A 23,053-nucleotide genomic window follows, 5' to 3' on the forward strand; every position below is an offset into this window, starting at 1 on the left:
CTAGTTTTGGGAAAGGTTTCTAGGTCCAGCATGTTTGTTTGCTTGTTTTAACCTCTGTCACACTGAGCAGCAGTTCTTGGAATTGGGAATGGGATGACACAAACACAGAAAGACTTGGAAGCAGACTAAAATTAGGATCTTATTGAATGCTCACTTAACTGTTGGGTAAATCCTAGGGATTTAAATTTGCTCTGTGTTGTTATGCATTATGTTTGCTTTGTTTGTGATGGAGAATTTAGAAAATGCACATAGTTCTTCACCAGCTAGCTTTCAAAGCAATTTCAATGCACTAGGTAACATAGAAGAAGGCAGTCAAACTCCTAGATTGAATATTGTTTATTTCCAAATGTCTAGCTCTGCTTCTCCTCTTCATTTTTTATCATTTATATGGTCTTGCCTTTGCAAGAACTAAAATCATCTTAATGAAATAATGTGATTCATCCAGTTTTCCTTGCAATTTTATTACATTTTTTAAAGTTGAAAATTGGGAATAAGCAGTTAGTAAGTAAAACCAATAGTCGCAGATATTGCAAGCAGCAAATTATACCTTCCTTGCTTTCCTGGGTTTGTGTTGAATGTCTACTCTAATGTTGGTCAGTGAAGTATTAATTTAATTTAGAATAAGGACTTAAAATCACTTCTACAAAGTTGCTGTCTTGTTTAAATTAAAACCAAAATTTGTACAAGCAATAGAAAAATTTTTACATTATATTTAATAGTGAATACCTAATTGGCTCACACCATTTTTGGAATCCAGTCAGTGGCAGCATGTTTTTAAGATTTAGGAATCAGAAATATGGATGCACAGAAAGGGAAAATTGCTGCTTTTGCTGAATAGATTTCAATATTGCTTGGAGTTATGTTTATCTCTTATGACTTATGTTTTTCTTTTGTTTTGAAAGATTTTAAGTATATTAGAAGAGAGCTTGCAGTGTTCTAATGAAGTAATTAAAATGAATTTATGTCTGCATGACATTGTGGATGGGTTTCTGTTCTGTAATGTGCAACTGGTATAGCGTGGACTGACAATAACTTTCCTCATTAATTTTGCCAAATGTTGCTAGGTGTTTTCCAGCTTTTTTGGCCAGGTGATCTGTCAGGATATGTGAGTTATCTTTAAGCAGGTGCACTGAAAAAAGACATGGGGAATACTGAAGCTTTTTGAAGCTCTGCTTATTGTCTTGTTACAAACATGTCTCTGACTTGCCTGGATCTTAGAAGTCTTCATGTTTTGTCCTTAATGGCCAAAGAACTTGAGTATACCTAAAGGTTACAAACTGCAGTGTCAAAGTGCACCTCATGCTTCCTAGAGAGAGAGGCACAACATGCTTCATACCTGTCATGGTTCAGATTTATACTCAACTCACAGCATAGTCTTATTTTTTTGCTATTCAGCAAAAAGACATTGAATGAGAGAAGTGTAGTTTTGAAGTCTAGTAGTTAATCCAGTTTTCTGGGAAATGGGAAATGCAGGCTGTAATTCCTGTAAATTATTCCATGCCTTTTTTAGGTCTCAGGTTCTGGCTGTTACGTGCTGTACTTGAAGCAGCGTCTGTTTGCTCTTCTATTTCTTAGATGGACACTACCATTAAAATTGCTGTTTAGTGTTTGTTAGGTGCATTGTTCTTTCTTCATGAAATGGCTAGTTGCTTACAAGAAATTGGATGAACTATTTTTTAGGCGTTTTTTCAGTGTAGGGCTTGGTCACAAACACTGTGGACTCATTCCAATGTCATGGGGCAAATCTAGCTTTTCAGTTCCCTACACTACTTGGTCCTGCAGTATATTTTTAGCTTTTGTTCAGTTCCCTAAACTGTGATGGTTGTGATCTTTTGGATATAAACTTCCATAGAGTAGGCTGGCAACAACAGGTTTTATTTGCTTTTGCAGGAAATTGGATTTCACCTAGTGGCGATATTGCTTGCTTCGAGCAAAACTATCCATTTTTATTCACTTCTGCAATTCAATAACCCTTTCAAGAAAGGAGCTTGTTTCCTTAGCCTTTCTAACTGGGAGCCCTATGGGAGGGGCAGGGACAGAAATCCAATGGTGTCAACCTGGTACTGTCTCACTCCCCACTTACCCGAGCATCTGGGGCAGATGTGTTGTTCCTCGGCAACACATCTGGGCTTGTGTCCTATTCTGTCTCATGAGACTCCTTCATTTTCTCTGTGCCTAAGGACTAATGTTTTGTGTGGGTAGTAGATGATTTTTAGATGGGTGTAGAAATCCCTTCTAGTGATTACATGCACCTTGAAAAAGGGCAGGACTGGATTTATAGGCCTCTGAGTATGACCTTTGCCTGTTGGTTCCTCTCTATTTTTCCTTTTTCATTTCCTGCATTAATAAATATACTAATTTGTGAGTTTATGTTATCATTACTGCTTTATAAATCATATTGTAATTACACATGAAGGTTGCTATCTGCTCAGCATTTTGTAGTACTAGGGAACTCCTAGTTGAAGTTGAGACCGTATCTTCTTGTGACATCACAAGAAAAAAATTTCTAAGGAAATAATCCCTTAAAGCATTTCAATATAGTTTCCAGAGTGATTGCACAACTAAGGATCAGGTACTAAGAGCTTATCTTGTTTATTGATCCTCATGAGTATATTAAAAATTGATAATCCTGTAAATTTCTACTGCTTTTTAGTACAAAGCCATAAATGCTGTACATTTACTAGTGGAAGACTCTGTGGGAACATTGTTGGTTGGGAGTAAGCAGACTGTTTTGATTCATTTGGTGTTTTCTGCCTTTCTTACTTCTCTTTAAACACTACTGTTTACACTTTTGCTAAGTTTTACAGTGGCTAAAATACTGGTGACAGTCAGAGTTAGCATTTACCATTGGTAAACATTAACTCATTACCATTGTCATTGGGAGCAGTAGTGACAAACTGGGTGGGGAGTGGGGATGGTGGAGGAGGGAGCAGTGGTCTAATTAAAACACAGCCTTTGGTTACCTTTTTAACCTGGGAAGGGAGAAGATCTTCAGCTAGACAAATCCTATTTTAATAATTGGGTAATTAATAGTCCTACTCTAGCATTTTGTATTGTTTTCAGTAAAAATGCAAAGTGCCTTTATCATTTCCACCTTTTAAAAGACATAATTGAAAACTATTTTGTTACTTGAGGTGCTTCATTGAATTGCCTTCAAAAAGGAGATTCCCCCCCATCTGAATGACCATAGTTGTTTGCTGAATGCCCATATATTAAGATTGGATTTGTGCCCTGCGTAGCCCCATCTTTCCGAGGATTGAAAAGATGGAATGGCCTGACTCTAGTTTATTTCTTGTAGCAAAACCAGACCTAACCCATCATCTCCACATTGATCTTAGAATTAATAGTTTATGACTATTTAATGATCTCTCAGCAATCTTTCAATTTTTTTTTTTCATTCCTTCAACTAATACTGGGGTCGTTTACTGCATTCTCTTGTTTCAAGTGGTGTTTGTCCTCTAGTGGGCAGACTGAATTCTGTAATCCAAGAGCCACCAGCTTGTTATCATCAGTGAAGTATGCAACCATGAATTGGGAACAAGAAGATAACCATTTTTAGATGTTTGAACATGATCTCACTCCAATGTTGTGATTTGGGGTTTTTGGAGTTATACTTTCCCCCTTGAAATATTTATTAAGATATTTATTTAATCTGTCTACTGGGATCCTGATTTTGGGAGGAATAGTAGTTGCAACTATGCTAGCCTGGGTGTTTTTGAAGAGGAGGAGGGGAAGTCTCTATGAAAGCAAAGAATATGGTCCTTCTTCTGGTAGATGCTCCTGGTTTGAAGGGTTCTGGTCTAGCTGCCAAGGGTAAGAGGATGCCATATAGGGAGAAGGGAGGAAGGATAATGTCTAAGACCCTTTACTGGAGGTAAGTAGCCAGTATTTAGATATTCACATAAAACTTCACGGCTGTTCTTTGAAGCAACTCAGAGAATAAAAACAATTTTAAGAGAATTGTGAGTGCATCACTATTACTTTAATTCCAAAGTTCAACTTTGTATCTCATTCCATTATTTAGTGTTAGTAGTTAAAATATCCCAAAACACCCAATCTTCTCACCTATCTATCACCTAACTTTCTTCATGTTTCTACTTGTTTTATTTCTAGCATATTATCAAGTTTCACCGTGCCTCAAAAGCAAATAAAAAGCCCATGCAGTTGCCAAGATCTATGGTTAAATCCCTCCTCTACCAGATCCTCGATGGAATCCATTACCTCCATGCAAACTGGGTGCTTCACAGAGACCTGGTAAGTGTGGCATGTGACTCCTGTCCCAGAGCGCTCCATGTGCGTGTCATTGGGGAGGACAAGAAAAGCCCTGTTCATAATCTGGCATATCGATCCCTACAGCTCTTCCTGTTATTGTTGCAGGAGCCCAGTTGTGACTTTAAACATGAAAACAAACTATGCTTTCACATTGTTTTTATCTGAGTCATCTGAGCTCGGACAATGATGCCAGATCCAGTAAAGGGATTGCAGATATCAATATCCAAAAACAGTACGTGAGACAGCTGATACATGTTGGGTGAACATTCTTACAACTTTTCACATGACTTTGAAAAGGCATCTAAATAGGAGAGTGATTGATACCCTTTTACGTTGTTTGGCTTACGTGCAACTTAGCATAAAAGCTAGTGAAAGAGTAGTTTTTTCATGGAGTATTTCTTTTCCATGTGGTATTTTTTCTGACCGTGGGAAGAGAACTATAAAAGAGTTATCATCTTGAAGTTTCTCATGACCTGGAGTAGCTCTTGAAGTTGATTACAGATTACAAGGGCAGCCAGTTGCCTTGTCTTAGTTCCCCTTTTCCCCTTAAAAGTTTTCCATCGCTCGTCATAATTACGTGAAGTGCTACCATGGTTTATGAAAAGAATACTAATACAGGTGTGCTTCCACTTGCATTCTAACTGGAATGTTTGGCATAAAGCAGTGTGATGGTTAATATGCCAAACAATGCTGTTAGGTATGGTAACCTGTGTATAAAGTCACTGCTTTTATTTTGGTTATTTTTGGTTTTTCATAATTGCCCCAGCATGTCAAAATAGGGCTGTCTGTCCAGAAACTTACAGTCACTAATTGTTCTTGAGTTTTTGATAGTAAGTAGGGACTTTGATTAATCTTTAGTTGTAGACCAAATTTTTTTTTTAATAATAAGTAAAAAGTAAGGCAGGGCCTGCAATACAAATCACAAACATTTTTTGAACAGAATTTTATTTAATTTTTTTGTGATACCTAACAACAGTGGCCAGAGCAGGTTTCAGTTTTCATTATGGAACTTTTTTTTTTCACTCTGTTCCTTGGTTGTTTATCATTGTTTTTTCTGTTAAATTCCAGATGTTAGTATATTTGGGGAGGGATGGGGGGTGTGGTTTGCCTTTGGAATAGTAGCCAGGACCAAAAAACAGGAAGCATGAACAACTCTGATTTTCACGTTACAATTACTACTCTCCTAAAGAGTCAGGTGCTGCTTTGGCAGAGTGCTCAGCTGTGATTAGCTCCAGCTTGAGAAGTAACACCTGGAAAGTCTATATCCAGCTCTAAGGGTGACACACCTCTTCATGGAACTGTTAATTACATATACACTTAAATGCCATACATGAACTCGTTATTTTGATAGGAAATACGAGATAGTATTTAAGATAATAACAACAAATGGCCTTGAGAATTTTCTTGCTGGTGTTATTTTCAGCCTGCAGCACCAGGTGTTTTGCATGACTGGTGCTGCTGCTTTGCAGTTCTTACCTGTTGCTGATGACTTGCAGCAAAGCTGTTGTCTAATGTCTTTGTCTTTTCTTTTGGAATCTTGGGAGATGATGGTTTCCACTGTGAAGAAGACTATATTTTTTGGTTCTGAAATGATAGTGCTTGAATGATGTTAGCATTATTGAGAAGGGAGAAGAATAGTAATTTGTGAAGTCTTAGTGTGTTCTTGGTCTGCAAATAAATGTAAGCTGATGGATTCTAGGATGCCCCAGTAAGACAAAGGAAACCATTTCAAAATGATTTGAAATGATTTAAAAGTATAATCAGAATCCTTTGCCTTTTAAATTTTTTTCTGGATTTCTGAAGAATTCAGGTACGTCAAATAGTTATATCTTGACCATGGTAAGAAAAAAAATGTTATTCTGGATGTGTCCTTGTGTCTGCACTTGAAATTAGAGGTTAATATAACTAGCAACCAGTTTAAATCCTGGATTAACCAAGATTTTTTTTTTTAATCTTTATTTTTTATTTGTATGCTTGTGCTTGTTTTTTTTGCTACTAAGAATGATACTCAGATACAGTTTCAGTGGCATCAGTTCCTTGCATAATACATAAATACCAGCTCCTCAGTGTCTTCTTAAGATGTGGAACAGTTTTTCTGGTGGTTTTCTCTTAGCTGTTTGAATTTACAGCTGCTGGAAAAAATATTTTTCTATGTTATGTAAACCAAGATTTGCATCAAAACACCTTGTCCTTCCTTGGTTTAATATAACTCTGTTCTTACTATTTTTAACCTCTATTTGGATGAAGACCAAAAGTGGTGACATCCATAAAAGTCATGTTATGTTTATTTCATTGCTCAATAAAATTAGGTTCTCCGAGAATATTTATCATAATATTAGTCAAATTCTCCTGAGCCATGGAAATTATCTCTGTAATTGATTTAACAAATGTTGTTGTGAAAAACCAGAAACCTGGGAGGTTAAGTATTTGCTTAGAGGTATTTGAAGAACATTGTTTAAATCTTAATTTACTACTGCCTTAAATCAAAGAGGTTTTTGAAAAAGCTGGAATACCAAATTCTTTGCTTAAATACCTTAGAATTACTAAGATATTTTTTAGTTAAATAATTTTTAAGATCAGCTGTAGCAGGTAAGTGCATGACAGGGTGATAAAAGTGGTGAACAATGTGAACTTGCCATGTGTCCTTTCCTTGGGCTGAGCTCATGGATGGCTGTTACCACAAGGACAGAGTCTCCTTCCCCTCTTCACTGCCTGGCAGGGGACACTCACCTGGCTCCTGGTGAGCTCATTCAGGGAGTTAAACCCACACCAAGTGTCACAGGAAGCTTTTCACCTGCAGAGCTTGTTTTCTGCAGGGTTAGGTCACAGAGGGACCACACTGGGGGCTTAGCTGGATGTGCAGGAGCTGGTGCAGAGGCAGCGTGAGGCAGGAGGTGGTGGCACAAAGCTCAACAGAGGCCATTCAGCATCACCTGTCATTAGATCTGGTTATTTTATTGTTAAAATGCACTATTTTGATTCTTAAGAGGGAGTGCAGGTGTTCTTATAAGATTAAATTGGTGAAACTTTGTAATGCAAGACTTACAGCAGTTTAAGACGGCCAGTGCAAGTTCAGTTTAAGCAAAGTGCTCAAATTGAGGCAAACACCAAATAGACTTGTACTCATGCTTCAAGAAATTGGAAACTAATTTAGTGTTGTGTATCTTTCAATTGTTTGTAATATTTGGGTTATTTTGAGTCTGGCTTTTGTATCCTGAGAGTAGCTGTAAGGTGCTAAGTTACTTTCTAGGTATTTTTTTTAAGCTAAGCTCTTAATTTCTCTCAGTTAAAAACCATTCAGCCTTTTTGGGAAGATTCAAACAAGTATAGAGTATGGGACAGAAATACTGGGTTACTGATTTCTTTGAATAGCCTTGTGTCAGTTTATACACCTTGGAATTGCCTTAAATCTGTGAAAATCCATACATTTGTTTTCCTGTGAGCCCCTTTGAGTGGAATTTTGCTGTTGAATTGCATGTCATTGGGCAATGATAATTTTACCTTTTCAGCACAGCAGTGCTCCTGAAAGCTGTGTGCAAGAGGAGGGAGGATTTGCTGGCTTTGCTAGCTGCTGGAGTGTTTCATTATGAACAAGAGGTTAATAGAGATAGATATTAGAGAAAAAAAACCTTTGAGTGTTATGCTTTTGGCTTTTTAAAATACTCTATATACACTGTGGGCTGTCTGCTTAAAGGGTGTCTAACTGGCGCTCCTCCATACCTTGAGGTAAGAGCAAGCGCTTGAAGTACACTATTTCAGAGTGTTCTGAGGTCTTTGTCCCCTCCTCTCCTAGAAGGGAAATATTTAGATTATACAGGATTTTCAGCAAAGGTCTTAGCTTGCCAAGATGTCAAAAAATGGAGCTCTTCCATATAGTGTTTGCAATGTCTGTTAATGTTAGCAACCGAAAGGATTTGAGCACTTTCTTGTTCTAGCAATTCTTCTGTAGATTAGTTGCTTAAGGTCAAAAGCAGATAGAGACCATATCCTTTATAACCTGATAAAAGCTATTTCTATTTGTAACAGAATGTATTTTCCTGAAGGGAGGTGTTATCTGTGGGATGTTTGAAGTGCACAGAATCCAAATGGAGAAATTAATTTAAGATTCCACTTACATACCTTGGGCATTTCTTTAGACTATTGCTTAATATTAAAATGACTGGTTAAAAAATGAATGTTGGAAATCAAACTCAGCAGAGAAATGCAGATTTCTTCTTCCCCTCCCCAGGGAGTTAAATGGTTGCTCTAAGGATTCTGAAATAGAAAACTTGCTTGTGATGGTCATATAAAGTAACTTTGTAAAATGAGCAGTTGTTTAAGTATTTATATAATATAAACATTAATCTGGGCACATCTATGCCTGTGTGGGGTTTTCTCAGTGTAACCCATTCTCTCCAATCTTATCAGTTTAATTTCACTAATTCACTAAGGAGAGGGAGGAGGAATCAAGTTATGGTAAAGACTTTGCTAGTGATTTCCTATATTCAGCTTTTTTATTACCATCTCCTTGTCTCTTAAAGAAGGATGAAATAATATCTGTGTTCTGTAGTTTGTTTCACTATGTCATCTCTATTGGGAGAAGCTATTTTCATTGTGTGCTTAAGCTAAGTGGTTTCTGTTTCTTTATGGAGTGGATTAAGAAGGATCTGTGTGCTTCTCCCACCTTCCGAATTTATGGAGAGCTAATCTGGGCAGTTTTGGTGAAAGGACATAGCAGAAAATTGAGGCTGCCATAATTTTGACTCTGCATGCCTGTCTGTATAGTAAATATCTATATGCAGCCTTTAAGGTGCTCAGATATGTGAGTTGTTGGATTCTGGCTTCTTAACAATACCCTGATACCCAGCTGGTGTAGGAACAGGAAGCCAAGGGTATCTTTCCAAGGGTGAATTTTGAGCAGAGCCAAGAGATGCTGGTGTGGTGTGTGGCTCCAGCTGGCTGTGATTGCACTCAGGGCAGGCTGTCTTCTCCAGTGGTCCTGCTCCACATCTCTTGTGGAACTGTGCAGAGTGGACAGTGCAGTATTACTGTCTCTCTGGGTTTTCTGGAAAATGCAGCCATCTGGAACCTGGGTTTTCTCTGTCAGAAGTAAAGCACAAAGGGAAAGCCCAAACTGAAGTGGTCAAACAAAAAATTTTCTGTGGGAATCTGCAACTTCTGTCTCCATACAAGCACAGCCTGTTCAGAAATGATTGAACTAAATGGGTTTTCATCATCTAACTCTGATAATTTATGGGGTTTTAAAAAAAAATTTTTGTTTATTCAAAATAAGCATTTTAAATGACCCATTACAATGTTTCTGTAGAATATCAACATTTTAGTACATTTTTAGTAATTCAACGATATCAAGTTCAATAAAGCTCTAACAGTTTTCAGGCTTTTAATTGATTGACTTCTAGTTTAAAAAAAAAAACATGTCATTTTCTCATAGTAATCCTTTTCTAGCCAGCATGTACATATGGAGTCTCTTACCGTGGACCTATACTTGGACCCTGCTCTAAAACTTTGTTCCCACATTACACAACTCACTTAACCTGTCTTTGCCTCTGTTTCCCAATCTGTTACCTGTTTATGGGTCTATTTCATAACTCGCTGCTTAATGTGTTATGGAATTGATTTTGTATGGTATGGCTTATATAGGTGATTATTTTTGCTGTGTGTTGCTCTTCTTCTAAAAATAAAAATAATTGCATGTTGTTTGAAGGCACCATAAGATAGATATTCACTTTTTGCTTCTGCTTTTATGCTTTCTTTACAAAGCTTTTGATAAATAAATGCTCATTATTACTAGTTTATGTCACTTAAATATTTCCCCCACTTCCTCCCTGTGCTCTCCCAAGATTTTCCAGTAAATGATTAGAAAAGTTATGCAAAAAGCAGCACTGAAGTGGCTTTTAAATTTCTCACTTGCATTTTGCTATGCAAGCAAACTGTGGGTTTGAAAAATAAAATGTAAATGGATGAGTGTGGGAAACTCCCTTTTTACTAGCAATTCTAAAATGGGATTTTTATGTGCTGATATCAAAAGTAAATTTAGGTCCAGGTTCATGCATCCCTCTCTTGACAGGCAGCTGCTGTATTGGAATGTAGAACTGTTGGGTCCTGCCTTCTGCCAGTAATTTTGTACTGGCTTGAAAAGCTTCATGGCCCTGTTGCACCCATTTGAGCATGCACATGACTCCTATAAATAAATATCGAGTCAACCTGTCTACCAGTTTCTTTAAACTTTTCAAACCCACTGTAATTGTAATCCCACCATTCTGTGTCATCGTGTGTGCGCGTGCATGGGAAGGGTGCTGGAATATGTCCGGACATGCACTCCTCACTCGTATTCTTCCCAAGCTGTGTTTGGGTTCAGGCCTCCAATCATTTATTTTTCCATCTGCATGATCTCTTTGGAATGGAGGACACTTTCCACAGTATCAGAGAACCATACGAATGATCATACTCAGCTTGCAGATTTCCCAAAAGAAAGAAAATGCAGGCTAAACCCACATATTTCAAGAAATAAGACTCCATTGATGACTTTAGAAAGTGACTTGAATTTACTAACCGAAAGGTCAACACATTTTTCTTCTTTTTCTTCTTTCATATCTGGTTACAGAGAAGATAAATTCTTTTATTTATTAGTGAGGAAAGGCAGTATGTAGGTGCCTATACATGTATCTCTACATGCTTCTAGATAGATAAATCAACCAGAAATTTTACATGCTGATTAACAAACTGAGTTTTATCAGCATATCCTTTTATTTTTTTTTTTAATCTTAAGTGTATATTGAGGGCACCTCTTAAAAATGGTGCATTTCTCATTACTTGGAACTTTGCTGTTGTCCTTCAGTCATAAAAACTAATCTTTACATGATTAAAAAGAGTATGTGAAGATGTGCAGATCGTTACCTGTGTTGTGTACATGGAAACAGCAATTTTTCCATGGCTGACTAATGCATACCTTTTGGTTTGTGGCAAGAGTATTAAGATGTTTGTAGATTATTTTTTACTAATAAAAATAATTACGGTTGAAGAGAAATGCTTTACCTCAGGTTCTGAAACAAGCTTATGCTCATAAAACTCTGACTGGATATAAATTCAGATGAGTCAGAAGAGACAAAGGGACTGATTTAATGTTCTTTTGGCTGTGTTTTGCTGCTAAAGTCAACAGATGACATATGGCCTGTGAACTTATCTCTTTTCCTGAGATGGAAAAAGGGTGACAAGGAAGTGAAAGTATTAAAATAATTTTAGAATTTATTTGGTTTTCTTTTCCTGATACAGAATAAACAGATTGAAAACGTCATCTTTTCTAATAGTCCCAGTTTAGCTTACCATCTGCCATAAGGAGGTTTCTAGTAAATACGTGATGTATTTTAGCTTACTGTTGCAGCAGGCTGTTTAGAGTGAGCAAACTGAGCTTTACCTTCTAAATAAAAATGCAAATGTTAGAAGCTGCTTTTAGAAGTTTTTCTTTTATAAAAGTATTACTATTTATTACTATTTTCTTCTGTTTTCTTTTTTTTTTTTCCTCTACTTTTCTCTGAAAGTACCCTTGGGATAATGGGATTGGCTGCAAGTGCATTTATGGAATTATTTCTGTTTGGACTCATTACCTCTTCTGAATAAGGCTACAGAGGTTGGCATCATGTTGTTTTATAGTAATAGAAATTAGTGATGCTTAAGAAAAGTATGTTACAATCAGTGAATACAACTCATGTAACAACTTATAATCAAGAACAAAAAGAAAAAAGGCATTTTTTTCTCCATGTTGCTTGCCATCTTGTGCTTTCTCATGTGCATTTCTCTTCATTTGTAGATATGCTGTAGTTATTGCTCCTCTACTAAGCAGTTGCAGTAACATTGCAGATTGTCTTGCATTTAAATTAAGCATCTTTGATTAATGATCCAGGAAGCTGCAGTGACTAGCAAAGGATGTTAGTTTATTTCTTATATTACTATGTGTGAACTTTGTCAAAGAAGCTGTCTGTGCTGCAGAAAATGACTGATCAGCTGGTGTTTCCCAGATGGCTTCTCTCAGGACCTCTGTCTTCTCCAGCCTCCATGCTGCCTGGAAATGCTTCAGAAATCACTGGCTTTATGGTAGCTCTTAAGACCGAATACTGCAGTTATGTCACTTAAAACAAAGGAAATTCTTTGCATAATCTGTCAAGTGACCCTACTGTGTGAAGTGATCCTCTCAGAAACTGGGCATTAGACCTTCAGATTCATCTTTAGGGAGGATTCTGAATTTCACATAAAGCCATCTTGGAATTAAAATTTCAAGACATTTTATTTAATGCAGGAAGAGTTCCTTCAAGATATCTGGACCACTGGTAAACTACTTATATTATTCTGTCACTTCTTTTAACAGTGAAGCAGCAAAGCTTTCAAGACAAAAAAGGCTTCTCACAGTGCAAGTAGTCAAAAACACAATTTTCTGAATACCAAACCTCAGTACTAACAGAATTTTTTAAACTGCCAATCTCTGTTGTTTTCCTTCCCTCTGGAAGCTAAAGCCCATGTGAATATGACAGTTGTTTTGACAGACCCCATTCCACGTTGTTCAGCACCTCAGTGGTGTTAGAGCACAGGTCACCTTGTGGTTTCCTCCGAGTGGCTTGTAGAAGCACTTCCAAGCAGTTCAGTAACTTTTGTGTGCTACCATGTGAAGTAGTTGAAAACTGTGGAAATTCTTTTATTCTGTGTAAGTTAGCTGGTGGCATCTGAAAAATGTTCTTTATATTGGACTTAATTATATTTTCCTGCAACCCTTACCTCCCACCCCTAAGCTAGCCCTCCATCTGTGACATTTGGGCTCCTACTGCTGTAGTAATCTTTGAACATAAGTTGAGGCTATTTTTCTATTAGTTTATTTCTACTTAACCAATTCTGGTGTGTTGGGGATAGTGTTTGTGGGTTTTTTTTGGTTGAAGTATTTTACCTAACCAAAAAAAATAGTCATAAAAATGAAGTCAGATTGTACTAGGATTTTATGCCTGCTTGTTTTGCTAGTTTAAATATTGAGCCCAAATCCCAAAATTTAGCATGGTAATGTTCTCTGTAGCTGGTGTTCTCAAACATAACTAATGAAAAATAAAATTCCATATCAAATATTTTACATTCCTGAAAATCCTCTTGGAATGGGGGATTTCAGCTACTCAAGCCATTTTGTCTTACACTGTAGTTGTTGCCAAATAGAAGATTTTTCAGAAGTGTCTTCTGTTCTGCATTCTTCTCTAATCCATGAAATGCACTTGTACATTTTTACTTTGATATACCTTTCAAGTAGTTACTTTTGATGTAACAGTTGTGGATGATGACTGTTAGAATCATTAAATAAATGCAAACTCCAGTAGGACACATTTTAATGAACTGATGCTGATTTTTAATGCTATAAAAACTGGATTTTGGCTGTTTAACTGTGAGTTAACGATTAGTTATTTGCCAGCTCAGATGAAATACAATTTCTTAAATAAGATGTTTAAAGTTTGGTTTGTTTCTTGAGTGTGAATCCTAGTCTCAGCCCTAAAACTGTTTATCAAGTAAATATTGAGTTCTTGATAGCTAAACCAAATAGAATTGCAGACCCATTTAGGTTTTGGGTAGGGCGTGTGCTTGAAATTCTGGTTATAGCTGGATCATATAATACATTTTCAGGGGCTTCTTAGTAATCTTGCTGTCGGCAAATTTATTTACTGGCTGACTGCTGCTCTTTTCTAGGATGCAGGATTTACTTAAGTTTCTTTCTCTGTGCACATCTCCTTGCTCTGGTGAGGAGCTCTTCTTTGGTGCCAGTTTCCGTAGTGCATTGGGAAGAGCTTGCAGTAACAGTAAGCCTTTTAGGGGACCTAAAAGTGATCTTTTCTATCTACCAGAAGAGTGCCTGAGTGTATATTGCAAGTGGTTTGATGTGTTTGAAAAAATGTGAGGTCAAGCTGTTTTCTTGTTTATCTCATTTAAAGATTTTTTTTTTTCCTTCTGCAATGTGAAGTTTTGATTCTTATTTTTTCCCCTCTCTATAGGGATATGTGTTCCTATTCCTTTACACTCCTTTTTAAATTCCTTTATAACTTGTAGCTTACTGAAGTGCTGTTCCCCACAGTTCTGCTCACTTCAGGACTTTTCTTTTTGCTTCATTGGAAAAATACTAGATGCTAATCTCGCTTCTTCACTCTCATGGGTGGTGTTCATGGGGACACTCAAGAAAGTATGCATAAAGTCTTGAACTAGATTAGCTAAACTGCATTAAACTTGTTTTGTGGCTCTTCTGAGTGGTGTGGAAAGTACCTGTTTGGCCGTTCTGAAAGGGGTCTGTGCCCAGTCCAGCTGTGCCAGTGCATGGCAGCGGTGTCCCTGCCCAGCTCTTTGTGGCACTGGGGGCGATGCTGGGTGCTCAGTGAGGTGAGGGTGCTTCTCCACTGTGTGACCCAGCCCATGGTCCCAGTGCTGCCTTTGAGGTGCTAAAAGTGGACTGGAGTGCTGCAGCAGAGGAGCTCATCCACTCCAGCCATCTGCTGCCTGGGTGATTGTTTCCAGCAAGACAGCGTGGGCTGTTGGAGGCAGCAACATTTTAAACTATACAGCTGTTTTTCTTGGTGCACATGATGTGGAACCATTTTTAGGATTTTTGTAGTTTTAATGTAGTTGAAAACCTGAAACTAATGCAGAGGGTATGACTACATGAACAAGTTACAGCAAGGTAGTCTAGGGTGTGGATTTACTCTGCGTTAGGTGCTCTGTAGTATCTGCTCACCTGCATGTTTTTATTCTGCAGAAAGTGCATAGTTCTTTGATATTTCACTCCTTAATAGGGTGAGATAAAATTGTCCTATTTACTAGCATTAAAACTGGACAGCTATTTCATTAATTTCCAAGTGCTTTACATTGTTTCTGAGAGTGATTTTATTAAATGCAAGTGACTAAAATGTCAGTGTAGTAATAATGACAGTATGATATTGAGTTTTTCTGACTGGTACCCATATGCTGAGCTTGTAGAACAATGCAGCCTTTTGGGCACAGTTCTTCTACAGTGTATGTCTAGTTTAGGCTTCAGTGTGCAAGGAGCACTTCAGTCTTAGAAAAAATTTTGTTCAGAATTGAAGGTGTGAGTGTCTCTTTTAATCTTATAAATGTTAGATTTCAAGTTGTTAAATGTATTGATGGCTTTGGGATTTTTAATTGTAGGAACATTGCAGCCGTTAAATCTTTATCAGAATTATTATTGCCTCCAATAAAGCTTCCATAAACTTTAATCCTGGTCCTAAGTTTGTGACTATTCTCAAAATTGATGTTGCAGTTTATAGACAAGAATTTCAGTTGATGAGCATAGACAATATGAAACATGGGAAAGACTAACAGGAAGTATAAAGTGCTCTGATGTTGTGTTCTGAAAGCCAGGGATTTTCTCAAAGGCATTTTGTTACACAGTAAACTTTTCAAAAGTCATAATCTGGCTTTGAGTAACAGAACTTGAGTGTCTAGCCTGCTTATGCAGTTTGAAAAAAGAAAATAACAATTTCCACAGGGAGTTTGTTTGCATTTTAAGCAACTTGATTTTTGTGAGAATATCTAAAGTCTTATTGGCAACATCAACAGTGAGGTAAATCTTAAGACTTGAGCACTGAAAACATAGTTATTTTATCTAGTAAGCTGAGGCAAATTTGCTGTAGTAAGTACAGTTGTGTCTTTCTTAAAAAAAAAAGAAGTGTGATATGTGTTTGGAGTTGTCTAATTTTAAAAAAATTAAAATTAAAAACATTAGGGCAGCTTGACCTGCCACTCTTTAACGTGCTCGTGTTTTTGACATGAATCACAATGTTTCTCAGGAATCTCACAGCCATTGCATGTCTATGCAGGTTGTTTTTCATTTTTTAAAAGTGCATAATTATTGAATGGAAAAATATTATAATTAGTTCTGAACTACTTCAGATTTTGTTTTCGGCATGTAGAACCTTCACAACTATTCTTCTGGTTTTTTTTCTTGACAAAAATCTTTCATTTGCTTCCAACTTCCTTCTCCTCTGCCCACGTTCCATATCTGTTGATCTGCCTTTTGCCACTTCTTTAACATTACTCATATAACCTTGACTCAGCTTTGACTTTCCTAAAATACTCCTCTATCTCACCTTCACAATCTTAATTATCGCTCTTCCCTTTGGCCTCTGTAACTTTGAGTCCTGTGGCTGGTACAGGTACAATGCTGTGTTTCATAACTTGACCCCCATGCAGGAAAAGCTCACACATTCCAGGTGGAGGGACTCTCCTTTGTTTTAGGTTCTCATTAAAAGTACCATGCTCATACAAAAACTTTACCCACTCATTAAAAGTTAGTCTCTGGATTCTGAATTCAGTGACACTCCTTACTGTGGTGGTTCTGCCTCAGAAAAGATGTTGAGACTGACTTTTCTAAGGCTTTTGTTTCCCAAAACAGCTTTCTGTGTTTCTCCACTCAAAATTATATGTACTAAATCTTCTATCCCTATCTTTTCTAGCTTTTAGCTTCCATTAGTAGCTTTATGTGTGAAAATAGTCATGTATGTTTAAACTGCTACAATCTATAGTTCTGATATGTCTTAGTCTTTATGCAATTCTTCTAAACTAAAACATTTGGAAATCATTGGGAAAATAGTATACAAAATAAAAGGGGGTTTATCCATTTTGGATTTGGCAGACTTTATTTTTTTAAACAGCAAATAACTTTTTTGTCAGTACAGTTAAAAAAAAATCAAACTTCCCAGAAATGTTTGTGATATTTATATTATCACAAGTATATGTATTACTGACTGCACGGTTTTTGCATGAAAGTTGAGAATCTTCAACCACAGACTTCAATCTAGAATCAGCCTTGATTGACAATTGATTGAAAAAACTTTTAGTAGTTGGTGCTGTAAACTTGTCTGCAGGCATTCCAAGTCAATAATTAATCAGCCATTCCACGTGGTGTTAGATACAGCACAGCTACTTCAGTGTGTAAAAGGCGTCTTGATGCTCACTACAAAACTATGGTAAAACTGCTGCAAATAACTCCAGAGATATTAAAGAGGCTTTATTTAAATGCTAATGTGTTAAATTAAATTTTTCTGAGGTGACTTAATGATTTCTTTGTTTTGTGCTATATGTGTCATTTGGAAAGAGCCTAATCTTCAAAAGTAGTTAACAGACTCTCACGTCTTGTCTTAAGCTGGTTCATCTAAAATATTTAAGCATCATGCATTAATATCCTGCCAAGAAATGCTTTTTGGTTTGCATTAATGAGGACAAGTAATACTAATACCTAATGCATTTGTTCATGAAAGCATCTCTTAACATAATTGTCTTCTGATGCATTTTTGTTAGGTAGTAAAATAAAAAATGAAGATTCTGGCAATATACTACAGAAACAAAATTTTAAGAATCTGAAATGCCGTGTTGTAGCATTTGTATGTTACACTATGTAAATATATTTATTGTATTTTCTTTCCCCTAAAAAAGCTCTTCTACACTTCTGAAGAAAGGAGATAAAGAAACAACTTGCTTCTTGTATAACTTATTCCAGCCTAGTTGCCATCACTGCTTCCTCAAATATATTTTTTCTTCTTTTTGCATTCATAAATCAAGATGTTTTTAGGACAGAAGATTAGCATTTTGCTTTAGATACTGTGCAGCTTTTAATAAACTGTAGTAATTTCCATTAACACTTCAAGTCACTGTATCAGGTATGTTCAATACAAACATTCTTCTTTATTTACCTAGGTTATTTTAAATTTAAGGGCTGAAAAGCTTCCATATGTGTTATGGAAGCCTAAATGGAATACTCATGCATCTGACAGTGTGTCATCACCTCAATCCCATCTTGGCTTCATGAACACTGTAAGATATTGGGTCAAGTGGATAAACTCATTATTAATCTGGAGAGATTTCATCACTGATCTGCCGCACCTCAGTTTTCATTTCAGCTATTAATGTAGTCTCTAACCTGAGCAACCTCTTGCTCTGAGACTTGCAGTTTAGAGTATAAGCATGTTTTCTTGAAGGAGATGTTATTGTGTGAGATGGGGAATATGAACTCAAAGCCCTTCAGTTGCTCTACTTGCTTGTGAGCACAGTTTTTTTACCAGTGGAATTGTGTGGTAAATACAAGAAATGTTTATGCCTCCATGAAAAGGAGTAGGTTGCTTAGTGCTTAATGCAAGATGCCACATAAGAGCATGCCCATGGCAGTTACCTGCATGTAGGTGGAGCTGCTGACAGCTCCTGCTTTCATTTAGCCTGATTTGTTCATCTAGCTGCATGAATATCTAAGGCTACTCCAAATGTGTTACTCTGCATGTGAAAATGCCTATTACAAATACAAAGAATGTAACAAAACTGTTAATTGTATTGTATATATATGTTTAATAAATGTGTTTATGAACAATTTTTAAGTGGGATCTCACTCATTTATGCTACGGAGAAGTTTGCCATTGAAAACCTACTGATTTTGGTTATTCAAGCAAATATATGAGGGGTCCTGGCAGCTTTCCACTAGCACAGAAGTGCAGTGAGAGCTCTTTGTGGCCAGAGTTATTAGGTTCAAAAACAGGTTGTCTAAGCTCTTGTCAAGTTTTTTGGCCCTCAAACACAATCTCATTGCTAGCAACAGATGCATAGACTGAAAGGAGGGAGCAGTGATACCAGCTCTGAAGTCATGGTGGTGTGAGTTAGGAACCTTCCTTGCATGTGTCCACTGTACTTTGCTGCAGCATCTTTATTTTGAAATTTTGGAGGTGCTGGTTTGAAATGAATGGCTGCAAGTATTCTGTAGAAAGACTCTTCTGAATAAGTGATGTTTTTCTGTGTGAAAATCTGGAAACTGGATAAACAGGCAAAAATGCCCAAGGTGGCAGGGTACATAACTACTTAAAGCCTTTGCTTCGAGGCTGTGACTGTTGAGTTGATACTAAAACGCAAATTACAAATGTCATTCTTTAAAGTGAAACTTTGTGATTTTCAATAATAGCTTTTAAAATATAAATATTTATCAAGCTGTGTAAATAATATGATATCTGGGAAAGGAATATATTTTTCTTTTCCAAGGCAAGAAAACTTAGCAATCTTGGACTATACCTACAGTAGCTAAATAGCTGGGATAAGTGCTCAAGAGTCTTAAAAGATAATTTTGTGGTCTCCATAATTTTTTAATTGGCATATTAAATCTTAACTTTAAATAGTTTTCCTTTTCTTCAACCAATTTCAGGTTTTCAGTCTCTGTATTCAGAGCCTTTTTTCTCCTTTGTTCTTATACACCTTTCACAGCCTTCACCAGCTATGCCTGTGGCTGGAGAAGCCTTCCTTGGTCTCTGTCCCTTGCTCCTCCCAGTTTCAATGTTTTATGTGTCAGTCTTTGCTTGAAAGCACCTCTCTGGTTGCTGTTCAAGTTCTGTCCCTCCCTGAAGCCAAAGCCCTGAGCTGTGCAGGTGCAGCTGTGTCTTCCTTACACAGCGTGCGCTGCTCTCCGTTTGCTCCAGTGTTGGCCTTTCCCAGCCTCGAGCTTTCCAAAGCAGGAGCTGTTTTTCAGTACTTTAGATATTGTGCCCTTTGTGCAAGAAAGGCTGCATTAACAAACAAACAAACACTTGAATTGGGTTGTTGTGTAGGCAGTGTTCACTCATGTTTGGAATAGCAGTATTCCACATCTATGCCTTTCAGTTGCTTATGGTAATTTTGGGAAGTACATTCTGTATTGAAAGGGTTCGTGCTTGTTCCTGCCTGGCCTGTTAGAAAATTATTTTAATCGGTGTAAAACCTTCCAAACACAGATGACCTTTATTTATGTGAATAATTGTTGTGATGACATGCTTTTAAATTGTTTTGAGCTGCTGATAGTTCTGAATTAGTGCTGATTTAAGGGTTAGGTCTTCAGTTCCTCACATCTAGACCATCTAGACCTTTATTGTTACACTGAATTTATAATGATTGAAGCTTATGCCACAAAAGGAACACCATACAAATTTGAATCCCAGCTGAACATTAAGCTCCTTTCCCTACCATTTCCTGATTAAATGAGAAAAAATGGAATGCAGGGTTTTCAAAAGTTTAGGGTGCATTTGTATTGAGAAACATTACCAAGATATCGTGAGTGTAAACACATGCAGATGTGCTACTTAGTATCTCTTAATCTCATCTGTGTGTGGGAGTAATGGCAGGTAATGAATCCATCCCAGACTTCAGAAAAAACAAGTAGAAATACTATAACTTATGAATCTATCTACAAACTTAGCCTTTGTTACCTCTTTCTGACTTTTTCTTCTACAAGAAAAGACCTAAAAAGATTTCAGATAATCATCCTATCTTGTTTACTAACTTTGTAATATTGAAGTCTAATACTGAATGCTGCTATAGCAGTATATCCAGAGATGTTTTCCTGTGTCTCCTGTGAGGTTCACTGCCTCATAAAATCTCATCAGTGTCATTTCATCCAAGGAAATTGTTGCAGGCCCGTCCATGACAGAGCACCTTGAGCACATGAGCAGGGATGAGCACTGCAGCTACCCAGGGACCCTGCCTTGAGGAGTACAGTAATGGAGATGTGGGCTGCAGAGGCAGAACAACTCTTGAGATGGAATGGGGATTCTGCTCTCCTGTAATCTGGTTAATGCTGTGAAACAAGTGCTCTTTTGAAGAACAGTGGAAATTACTGTCTGTGACCTTGTTTTAGCATGCCATTTGGCTGGCTGCATTTACTGGTTACTTAAAAGACTTCATAGCTGCTTGTTCCTGTGGAGACACTTTTGACAAAACTTCCAAGAGAAAACTAGGAGCACAAGACTTCTCTGACTTAATGTTGCGAGACTAGGTCTGAACTTTTGTTGAAGAAGCTGGCCATTGATGCTTGTCTTCTTAAAAATCAGTCTTCATGAGCCTGAAGGTCTCCCAGAAGTCAGGAAGCTGAGAACTGACTGAGAGATAAAGAGAGATTTGATCTGAGTCCTGAGGTGAACAGGCTGATGGTGATAAAATAGCAAAAAAGTTTCTGTTAGGATGGGTTTCAAAGGTTATGTTTTATTTAGCTTTGTTTGTAATGCACGTGTCAGCTGAACAGTAGTACTATCTGCTTGCTTTGGGGTCTGCATTTGCTTTTATTCTACTGCAAGACAGCTGAGGTTGTGCTGCCTCAAGTGATACATGAGGTAATTGCCTAAACATGGTAACTGGATGGTGAGTTTGAGACCTTAAGGTCCAGAGGACTGTTAAGTTCCAGTCAGTTTTGCTGTAGGAACAAGGCTTGTATTTAGGTGATAAAATTTCTTCTTGAAACCTGAAAACTGATCTGCTGGACAAATCATGAGGAAAAAGGGACACTTAACCTAGCCCTGCAAATAGTGGAATCTGGGAACTTGCTTTAAGATGGTGTAATAAAGACTATGTATAAGGATTTGGCTTACATTATAAATCACTGATCTAGATTGTTTTCATACAGAGAAGAAGGTTGATGCTACAGTATAACAGGCATTTGAATTGCTCATGTAGGTAAGGGTTAGTTTTAGTCTTTAGACTCAACATCAAGGAAGGAAGAGAGAAGAGATGGCATTTCACTTTTTTATTCTTGAGATAATGAGCATAGAAAAACTGCATATGTGAAAATGGATTAAAAAAGGTAGCTTGATGCTGCAAAATTTCACACTTAAGAAACTGACAAGAGCTAATGAAAATATATTAAATATTATTAGACCTAAACCTTTGATTGTTAAAGTTGTGTGAAATGGTTTTATTGCTTTTCTGAATCTTGCCAAGTTTATACTCTAATAATAAAAAAAAATGTATTCCATAGTTCTGAGTCCCTTCAGCTAAATTTTCATGCCCATATGCAGACAAAAGGGGACTTGTTAAGACCCACTCAGCATGGAAGTAACCACTTCAGGTAATCATGCTACCCTATTCTTTTCCTCTTTTGAAATTTCCATTAAAGGGCTTTTAATATTTCAACCTAATTCAGTCAATCTAAGCTATCCAAGCAGAAGCTTGTTTGTAATGAAAATGGATTACATTTATATCTATTAATTTGGTACTATATTATTTATTGCAGTCAGAAAGGCTTTGTTAAGAATTTGACTCTACCACACTCTTGGGGGAATGGAGGTATTGGAGTTTTACTGCCAAAAATACTTTGTGAAAGGCAATTAAGAAAATGTTTTATGATGGTGTCACCAGTCTCACTTTCTGTCATTTATTGTTTGATTGGATAGTGGCTTCATGCTTCTGTCTTAACTCAATTAAGAGGAGTTGTCAGAATATAAAACAAATACCAGATTTTGGCTGTGGTGGAATTTAGTGCCTGAACTGAAAGAATTAGCGGTTATGGTATCTAATTTTCATGCTGCTGTAACAGAAACAAAGTAATGCAAGGAACAGGTGAGAATTGCATCATGTCATTTCCCCCTTCTCTTAAATTCTAGTCCTAATCTCAATACAGGCATAGGCTTTCTTACGTTAGTGTTCTGTCAGACTTACTGTCTCCTGGCTTTTGCCTTTAAAAAGGTGAAGAAAATGGTAGTGTTGGTAATGTTTCACGTGTGCGCGTATCTTCTCAGTTTGTTTGCCTTTGGGTTATTATTCTGAGTAAAGATTATGTGTGAAGAATGTGTTATGAGAACTTGATAGCAGAGATGCAAAGACTTGGCTTGACCACAGTATCTTGGGGCATTTAGGATGTATTTTAAAGGCCCAGCAGAGGAAGAGTTTGACTGTGCTTTTATAGAACAAAATTTATCCCCTCTGTTTTTGGGGTTTTTTTTGTAATGCATTAAAAGCAGAACATTCTTCCAAAGTATTC

The 23,053-nt window shown here is 37.0% G+C and overlaps 1 protein-coding gene across 1 annotated transcript in view; it reads left to right on the plus strand.

Moving 5' to 3' along the window:
* The window catches only part of CDK19 (cyclin dependent kinase 19), a 121,866-nt gene that overhangs the window by 53,388 nt on the left and 45,425 nt on the right, over window positions 1-23,053 (plus strand). The window contains exon 4 of the mRNA XM_059467871.1: window positions 4,114-4,254. Coding sequence (XP_059323854.1) covers window positions 4,114-4,254 — 141 coding nt within the window. The remainder of the gene's footprint in view (window positions 1-4,113; window positions 4,255-23,053) is intronic.

This window comes from Ammospiza nelsoni, chromosome 3, assembly GCF_027579445.1.
Source record: "Ammospiza nelsoni isolate bAmmNel1 chromosome 3, bAmmNel1.pri, whole genome shotgun sequence".
Lineage (NCBI taxonomy): Eukaryota > Metazoa > Chordata > Aves > Passeriformes > Passerellidae > Ammospiza > Ammospiza nelsoni.